The following is a 10,030-nucleotide window of genomic DNA, read 5'->3' as shown; positions in this document are numbered from 1 at the left end:
ATACACATAAATAATATTTATATATCCAAAACTTGCTCATGAAAACAATCTGATCAGTTAGATCCACTAATGTATTCATATGGAAATTGGTTTCTCTTCACATAATTTATCATCAAATTTGGAACTCTGAATGATTTATATTTATTTGGAGAAAAGTGGATTAAAAAGAAAAAACTCTAATTGCAGCCTGAACTGGTAACTGTTAAGTCTGATTTGTGGTTTTTGTTTAGAGTTTTGGTTTTTGCTTCTGTGGGCATTAATGGATTTAGGTGCCTTTTGTTCTGTGTCACTTCATGAGTAGATAGAAACAAAACTGTTCAAATGTAGCACAAAAAAAGAATTTTTAACAATAGCATAAATAATGGATTTTCCATGAAAAGGATTATTTCTAATTCTTTGAAAAATACCAGTGGTTACATCCCCAAATCTTCTGGAAATTGTCAAGATAAAAACTCATGCTTTTCAAAACTTTTGTTTGTACTTTGCTTTACATGTCTTCACATGTATATTTCAACACATACTCTTGATTCATACATATTACACAAATTGCCTTTATGAATATTACCTAATGTTATGCCTTCTGCTTTGCAGAATGGAGTTAAGTTTGAGAAATGATTATGTGTGAAGAATGTATTTTTTTAAAATGGAGCAAAAACCTCTAAAAATAATTGAGAAAGAAAATCCCAACAAAGCCATTGGGAAAAGACATAAACAATGAAAAACAAATTGTCAGTCCATTTGTAAAAAATGGTCAAGCAGAAAAAAAAAGGACAAATATAAATTAAAGCATCGATATCATTTTTTCATTTTCAAATTGGCAATAAATGGAACAACAGTGTCAATGTTGACTAAGGTACTTGGAAACTGTCACATATTGTTAGCAGGAATATAAATTTTAGCCCAGTGTGAATACAAATATAAATCCTTCCTGAGAAGAAATGTGGGGGAAAAAAAGTCTTAAAAAGTGGCAGTTGGACTGTTTTTTAAGAAGCAATTTATATTTTATTCTGGTACCTCACAGTTTTGGGATGTAAGGACTTAAGGAGGGCTAGACAAGTCAAATCATTGGCTCCTTCTTCTGTATCTGAGGCAGAGCAATAGACTTATTTACTTGCTCCTTCTTATTAGCTGCATTTTTTCATATGTGTAAACAGTGACTCCAGGTGTGGAACCCTTGGTGTAGTAACAAGTATGATATTCTTTGAATCAGTGTTCTACTGAGTGTCTAAAACCAGTGGCTTATGCCTACACTCCTTAAGAAAATATTTTTGAAACTCTGAGGCAAAGAATAAACAACAACAAAAAATAACAAGCAAAATAACAGACATACTCCAAATACTGGATCACCTGCTGAGGTATTTCTAGGACTTGGAACTCTTTCGCCGGTAAAAAGATTAAGCTAATGTGTGAAAATAATATTTACCTCTTTTGATGCTTGACTTATTTCTTCTTAATGGAAATAATCAAGGAACTTAAGTTTATACTTTTGTTATAAAATAATTTTGAGTCTTAGAACATGATATGCAAAGAATGGCATTTTGTCATGCTGAGTACTTTGAAGGACACGGAAAGGGCCCCAGAGCAGTCTGTTCCAGCCCTTTCTCCTGCCATCCTTTCTGGAGGGCAGTCCATAGACACTAGAGCTCCTCTCCTCGGTAGCCAGCCACAGAACCCAAAATGTCCCTGTTGTCTTCCCCAGGCTTTCTTTGTTAGAGATGGCCATAGAGAAATTCTCTGACCTCTCTTGTTGCATAGTGGATCATGAAACCCTCATTCTGGAAGTGGTCCTGCCCTATACCTGGGAGGAAGAAATGCCACACAGAATCTGAACAGGAGGGCCTTGCTAGGTTTTCCCCTCTCAGCCAATTACCATTTCCCTTTGTGTCCAATCACATTTCTACACTGCTGTCTGTACTTCATTAAATTAAAATATACATTTTTTTTCTGGGTCTTTGGGTCTATATATCTAAAGGCTCTCATTATGTGAATTTTTCTTTCTTTTGTGATATTTAGGATCCAATCCAGAGCATCCTATCCCAAGTGCCAGGCAAGTGCTCTAACAGTGTAAAAACTTTGATTAAATAAGTCTGCTCTGTAAAACTTTGATTTAAAAAGTTTGCTATGCTTTTTTTCTTCTTCACTTTCTTTCATTACAGGAGTATCAGCCATGGCCCTTATGATGTCACACCTTTATGCTCCTTAATAGTGTGTATTATAGCAGGGCTGTGAACTATCATCAGTCCTTGAGTTATTGATTGATTGAAAAATGAATGATTGCACTATTATTGTGTACCAAAAAATAATTTACATTAAAGGAAAACTTAACAGAGGCCCCAAAATTAAATCTGGAAAAATTGTTTTCTTCAAAGACAGACAAAAATAATTTGTAATCACTTTATTTCTTTTCCAAAATACATATGAAACAATAAAATTATATTTCAAGTGCTTTTCCATTTTCTGTTACAAAAAATCACAAACTATACTTCATAACAGCTTTGAGGTTTCATTGTTACGTAATTCATCTGAACCTGACAAATATGTTCACACATTCCAAAGAAGACATTGTAAAAATACTGCAGTGTGTAACATCTTTTAAAGGTGGTTGCAAAAACATTTGTTCTAAGTTATACAATTTTATGCTGTCAAGTTTCACAAATGGCTGGTTACCAGGTACAAAAGCCAGAAACATGAATTTCAAAAGATTTTAAAATTTTTGTTCTATACTACGGACGTCAAAGATACTTATTTGAACAATGGCTAAGTATTAATCCACCAACTTCAGTTAAAAAGTCACTTATGAACAATGACTGAAGAATATAAAGAAAGATCAGGTATGTTGGATCTAAATTATTTGATGTGTGAAATGAATTGTAGTAGTTCCTGCCAGTATAGAATAATTGATAAATACCCATTTTGGGGGAAGAGGGAAGAGTGGAGTCATCCCAAGTACAACATGAGGCAGTTCCTTTCTATTTTGACTTCTTTATTCTTCATTCTGAAATTATGGTTTCACTTAATTGCAGTCTGTAATTTCTCTGTATTTGCAGATAAAGTCAATCACTGCTCTTAGTTGGAGATATTGATAATAAGCTTATGCCAATGATACCAACTTGGGTGTTGGACTTTTGTTTATCAAACAAGGTATAAATGAAAATATTTTATATATTAGAGTTGTTCTACCTGCTTTTTATTTATTCAGTAATAGAGTTTGTGAATCTCTTCACACTGGAGACTACTGTGTTCTTTAAGTGGAAAGCTTAAAGAATATTTTAAAAGAAAACAATAGAAATTATAATGAACCCATTAAGACAATCTACATGAATATAACTAGGATAAAATATGCAGTCTGCAATAGAGAATGATTATTTGACCAGTTTGTACATGATCTTAGAGATCATAGTTATTTTGGAGTCCACAACTTTATGTTAAAGCAAAATCATAGCCAAATAACAGTCTCTATAATGTTATTCAGATGGGGTGAATACAAAACAATTTAGAAAGGTGACAAAGATACCTAATGTTTTAACCTTCCAATCTTGAGGCTTACAGGACAATTTTAGATTCAAAATGATATACACTAATATTCAATAGTTTGTTTTTGAGGGAACAAAAACACATGAAATTGAGTAAAACTCACCATCTTGTACAGTAAATAAACTCTGTGCACAGCGGGTGCAACTCAGCAAAATTTCAGAAGAAATGACCTATTTTTACACTCTGGTAATAAGGTCAGGCATAGTTCAAATCTTTGAGGAGGGTTCTTATGGTCTAGGTAAGTTTATAGAAGAAATTATTTTGGGTTTGAGATTAAAATATTTCCAAATAAAATGTATCTATAAATAACAAACCCTTTCTGGTGTTAGCATAGGTAAAAACAGAATTGATTTAATCAATTATTCCTGGCAGGAGTATATTCAAATCATCTCAGGCATGAGAAGCCTCTTTTTTCTTTCTTAAACATCTATTTATTTTTCAATCACTGTTTCTACTATTCAAAGTGATTGAATTAAATAAATCATTAAGTCCCACCTCAGCCCTTAATTTAGTGTGGTTTTACTCTGAGTCTCTGTAGCCTGATGTTGTGAGGCTACCAAATCAAATTTTGGTTTCTTGTTTCATAATGAACATGGTAAAAATGAGCATTTACTTTGAAGAGAATATACTTTAGCCAAATGTTAAATGCCACTGTTCAAATACACATCTTTTTGGTTTACTATTAATGACAGATGACAAGTAATTAATGATCAATACACCTTTTATTCAATTACAATTTATTTTAATCAACAGAATACTGAATAAATACAGAAGTGTCTTATGAGAGAAAATTCTTACCTAAAAGGGTAACACTGAATAACATATTGGAAACAGCATTTTTTTTTAGTTATCCCTGTTTCCTATGAAAAACATAAACTCATCATTTTCTTTTAAATAATAGATCCTTACAGCAGGTTCAGATGAATCATATCCTGAGCCATGTCACTGAGTAACTATTTAATGCTGTGTCATGGAATTTTTTTCTGTCCACTAAAGTTAAAATACAAAGGAGTGTTTTATATATCTTAATATCTTTATTTCCATAGGCTTAAAGATCTTTGCTTACCTCTCATTTAATTATGTAGATGCCTACTTTATTATATACTTCCAGGTCTTTTGACTCATTTCTCCTTGACAGCAGTACATTTTAGCCTACAGATTATAAAGGTCAAGATCAATTAGAGTATCACAGAGCAAAGGGAGCTGATAGAAGAACAAGATGAAAAAGAAACAGATCTCCCTGTTTTCTTCAAATTTAGTTTAAGAGATTGAATGACTTTCTTTAATTCTTATCAACCCATTTTTCTTTTTAAATTACCAAGTAATTGAGTTACCTAGGTATAGTTACAACTTATGTGGCAAAGAAACAAAAACAAACAACAAAACTAACCAACTCCATTCCATGAAAATGCACATTCTTAAATAATAGCAAGCAGCCTTTTGGAAAAGGTAAAGAAATTGCTATGTGTTCAGTATTGAGATGTGTCCCTTTGTCTTTGATTCTTTTGGGCACTCTTTCTGAAATAAGTTACCTTTTTTAATGGATAGTGAAAATTGGAACAGGGCTGCAAGTCCGATTGTTTCATTTTTTAAGTAATTAATCATCAAATGAAAACTTTATAAGAGATTGGTAGCTCTTTATTGAGCTGCAAAGTTTTAAAATAATAAACATAGCTGTAAATGTCAATTAAATATCACAACCAAATAGGTCCAAATATATTTGCTGTAATATAAAACCTGAGTCAGTATTGATCAGTTGTGATCTCCCTGCAGTAACTAGAACGTGCACACACTCCTCAAGACTGCACAAGAAGGTGAGTGCTTGGCTCTGCATCCCCATTCCACCCTGGCACTAGTCCTAATGTTGCTGAACTGTGATGCATTAATACACATAAAATAAAGTCCAGACACAGGGATGGCCTGGTTTAGAAAATTAAAACTGCCAAGCAAAATATTATTAGAAAACTAGTGAGAAAAAGGAATCAACTCTTCAGTTTTATGGGGAAAAAACATATACTTTACAAACTTTGATATTTTTTCCTCATTCATTCTACTCTTTCCCCTGATAGGTTGTTGATGAATCAGGTAAAAACAAAAACAAAACCCAAATAACTAAAAAGGACATTGGCATGTTATGCTAATGCGTCAATACTTGACTTTTTTCCTAGACTCATATTTTGGTAAGTCCCTGAATAAGTCCCTGAAATTAGGTAGTTGATATCTATATAGAGTACAACTTCATAATGTGTCAATACTAACAGTAAAGTTTATCCTGCACAAATTAGTGGAGGATATTTCTAACATCAAACTTTATTTCAAATACTGAAACTAAAAGTATTTCATTCTTAAATCACAAGCTGAAAGAAGATAAGTTAGGTATGTATGGATATGGAGGACAGGGTTTGTTGTCCTAAATGTGGTACGATTACATTTTTAGAACCCTAACTCTCCTTTTTCTCTATCAATTTGTGGGTGAGCATCCCTTACATATGACATGAAAGCAGAGTTGTGAATTTCTTTCCCTCAGTGTCTTCCATAGGGTTAACAAAGTACTCTGGCATTATGAGTTTATTCTAATCCCTAGGGGAAAAAGGTTTTAATTTTTTTAAAAAAAATTCTTTAAAAACTTATTTTAATCTATAACCCTCATATTAAAGTCTCCTGATTAGCTGATAGTTCAAATTTATTTCATCATAAGCATTGGCTTTTTCTCCTTAGGGAACAAAGAAAAGTACAAGCTTTCAAGAATTAAGAAGAAGTCCTTAAAATATGTTTTTGGGTGAAAATACATATCACACTCACAAAGGAAATATGACTGCTAATATACTATAGGCTATAACTATATCTTCTAACAAAATAATTGTCTACAAAAATGTCAGTTTATTAAAAGTACATCCTCCATTGGATAATTTCTATTTCTCAGTAAAAGAGTTCCAAAATTTAGATGTCATTCTTCAGTCATTCTGACTATAAGTGGTTCTTTTAGGCCTGATAAGGTAGCCAAGTATTTTGAAATAGATTTTTCTATTTTCTTCAATGAAAAAATATTAAGTAGGAATTTTTTTTATTTGTTAGGATGACATAGGCAGTTTTGAAAAATTTTAGGCAGACTGTATTTTTCTTTAAAATGTGAATTTGAAAAATATTTACAGCTTAATTGACCATAATTCCAACTTACGAGAAGCCAACAAACAAAATTTCAAGGCTTGTAAAATTTTATGTTTTTTTAATATTTATATAAGGTATTTTATGAAAATAAATTTTCTCATCCTGATGAATTTGTTTTTGTATTGCAAGCATAATTTTTCTTGCTTTTATTTTTAACCTCTATTTCTGATAAACTTGAAATATGCATTATGTGTAGTGCACCACATCTCAAAAGTAAGGTTGGGATAATTCAATACCTTCTAAGTGGGGCCTGGAAATGAGACAAAAAAAAAAAAAGTTGACCTGATGAAAAGGAAATTTCTGTCCTGTAAAAGTATTTGCATAGTTTTTTCATCTAGTGACCTGTCCTTAATCTTTGTGAAGGTAATGCCTTTCATAAAAGGACTGGAGGTCTGGGCCTTTAGAATAAATTTTTTGTTTTACTACATGTTGAAGTTACACTCTATGGTATTTTTCTATAGTTTGCTGAGAAATAAGTCATGCTTTGTTTAAGAAAATACCCAATTCCGATGATAAGCTTTTGATTGGGTTTAAGAGTCACCGTTACTGCATATAATCTAAATGACAATGAGCACAGACAGTTTTGTTGAACCTTTGGTGTCTATTAGTGTGATCTATCAGAAATACTGGATATACATAATAGCTTCATGTCACACACAAGAAATACATGTCACAGAACTTGAAATCTTACAAATGCTTGAAAAATGAACTGATGCTATTCACTTAGGAATACCAATGCTACAGTTGAGATTAAGATTATTAGAATTTTAAAAGTATCAGTTCAACAGTGCAACAGATCTTTGAACTAATGTGACAGTATGACATTATAAAATGGTAGCCAAAAAGGCTCAACCTCCACTTTCCAGTACTAAATATCATTTCTTGAGTTTATATTCAAAATGATTCTTTAAATTTACAGCTTTATCTGTATGTTTTAAAGAACAAGCTTGAGCTACAAAGTTTTCAGTTTGGCGGAACCAAACTTCAACAAGTAATTTGCTGAGAATGAAAGAAAAAACTATTTTCTAATAAGTAATACTATTATGAATGTGCAAGAACTTAATGCTGGGTACATTAAGTTTAAAAATGTCCATTTAAAAGTTATGTGGAATCATGTACACATGAAAGGAACACAGTTGAACAAAATCAAAACCACATTTATGAGACATGTACTACTTTATACAACAGCAGTATGAACTATGTTTAATTTTAGATACATGAGGATTCATTTTTAAAAACGTATTTCTTTGCTTATGCAAAGATTACAACATATCAAAACACTCTTTGTGCTAATAGGCATATAACATGAAGGATAAAATGCCTTATTTAACTAAGGACTATTTGTTTTCAAGTAAAACGTATTAAGATGTTCAAAGTTATAAAACAGAAAGGAAGTAAATGAAAAAAAGTACACATCAAGTTTGCTCATTAACATGGATATATCTTAAATGAGGAAATCAATCAAACCTTCCACTTTTTTTTTTTCTGATCCAATAAGCACATGATCTTACGTCCTTATCATAAGGGTCTTATTTTGGAGGCATTATGGTGTGGAAGGTGGTTTGGGAGAAGAGCAGGATCCTTGACTATCAAAACTGGTTGCCCGGCCAGGTAGCTGAAAAACAGTAATTTTATTTGACCTCATGCAGAAAAAATACAATGGGTAATTGGTGCTTCTCTTTTTGGGAGGAGGGTACTGGGGATTGAACTCAGGGGCACTCGACCACGAGCCATATCCCCAGCCCTTTGTTTTTTGTATTTTATTTAGAGACAGGGTCTCTCACTCAGTTGCTTAGACCCTTGATTTTGCTGAGACTAGATTTGAACTTGCTGTCCTACTGCTTCAGCCTCCCAATCCACTGTACCTGGCTGATGCTTCCTTTTAATAGGAAATGTTTACCCATGACATGCAAGCCTCTGAAGAGAAGCTGTAGGAGCTCTCCTATCCTTCAGAACTCATCTTTTCAGGTAGAATGAGGGGAAACAAACATTTCGGAGATGTACACAGAGCATGCCATTTAGATGGGACCTGAAGCAGCCCTGAACAGCAACTATTTATGAGTGCAGAATAATTTCACGTTTTGTGACAAGCTTTTAGTTCTTTTTATAAAATAATGATTTACTATAGTGACAGTAATTGCTGCATAAGAGCAATAAGAAGTTCTAGACACAAAAGCATGTGTTCCACTTGCTCTAAGGCAGGAGGTGATTTTTATGGGGGCAATCAGAGAGGAGAAGCACTGCACTAGGCAGGTGAGTGCTCTCCTTTCTAGATTCTTAGAACTGATGTTCACTGTTCAAACTTTTTTAAAAAAAGCAAGATTAGAAGCACGGAATGGACAGTAATTCTACAATAATTAGAATAGACTTCAGACAGTACCTACCACTGAAAGGAAATACAACCTAAGACAAGCTTTTCAGAGAATGCATTTGTCTCTACTTCTGAAACCCTCCAGTTGGAAAATTGCATGTGACTGGGGTTCTCTCTGTGCATTTTTGTCTTTTATAATTTACATTAAATTATGAAGTTAGGTAAATACTCAAAACATTTATATATATATAAACATATCTGTGATGACAGTTCTCCTCTATCGTCTGAGCATGCAGTGTTTATGTAATTTACCCTATAGTATTTTATATAACACAGCCAAGGTCACATTTTTGTGACTAAACTGAGATTAGAACCTGGTCCTATTGATATATTTAAACAATAACAGTGTACAACCTCTCTTGTTCTCCTACCTAGTGTCTAGTGTGAAAACAAGAAACAGAATCTTATCCATGGGGAGATGGCAGATATATCATTCATATACTATGTGGCTATTATGATGATTTTTAAATTTAATACAGAAATCCTTCACCTACTAGACATCCTTTTTGAACTTGCATTACCTCTCAATCCTATAAATGATTTACTTTGTAACTCTTCAGGAGACTCACAAGAAAGAAAGTCATTCCCCCTAGCAACATTCACTGTATCAAGTAGACTGAAAACTGTTTCATGGCTAGAAATCCCAACAAAAACGGATTAATGTAAGTATTAACAGTAGTTCTCATAGGAGCTAACACTGTACCATACTCTGCTAGCACTTTGTATTCAGTATTTACTTTCGCTGAGTTGATTACCATTAAAGAACCATAGAAAAAACTCAGAGGTTCAAGTCACTTATCCTAGGTTCCACAATAAATAATCACCCATTAAAGCTTGTGCCTTGATATTTTTAAAATCTGTGAGGTCTTCCTGACGAGAGCTGGGGGAGATGTCCCTGACCCTTACACAGATGACATTACCTCTATTTAAGGATTCTTAAATGGAAGGGGACTTTTG

General features: G+C 33.0%; 1 protein-coding gene across 1 annotated transcript in view; it reads right to left on the bottom strand.

The window, feature by feature from the left end:
* Positions 1–2,380: 2,380 nt before the first annotated feature.
* Syt10 (synaptotagmin 10) overlaps positions 2,381–10,030 on the bottom strand; it is a 59,145-nt gene continuing 51,495 nt past the window's right edge. Inside the window, exon 7 of the mRNA XM_005334032.4 lies at positions 2,381–8,317. Within this exon, the coding sequence (XP_005334089.1) occupies positions 8,246–8,317 (72 nt within the window). The 3' untranslated portion in view covers positions 2,381–8,245. The remainder of the gene's footprint in view (positions 8,318–10,030) is intronic.

This window comes from Ictidomys tridecemlineatus, chromosome 6, assembly GCF_052094955.1.
Source record: "Ictidomys tridecemlineatus isolate mIctTri1 chromosome 6, mIctTri1.hap1, whole genome shotgun sequence".
NCBI classification, from domain to species: Eukaryota; Metazoa; Chordata; class Mammalia; order Rodentia; family Sciuridae; genus Ictidomys; species Ictidomys tridecemlineatus.
Note: the sequence above shows the minus strand (reverse complement) of the source record. Positions and strands in the feature narration are given on the sequence as shown.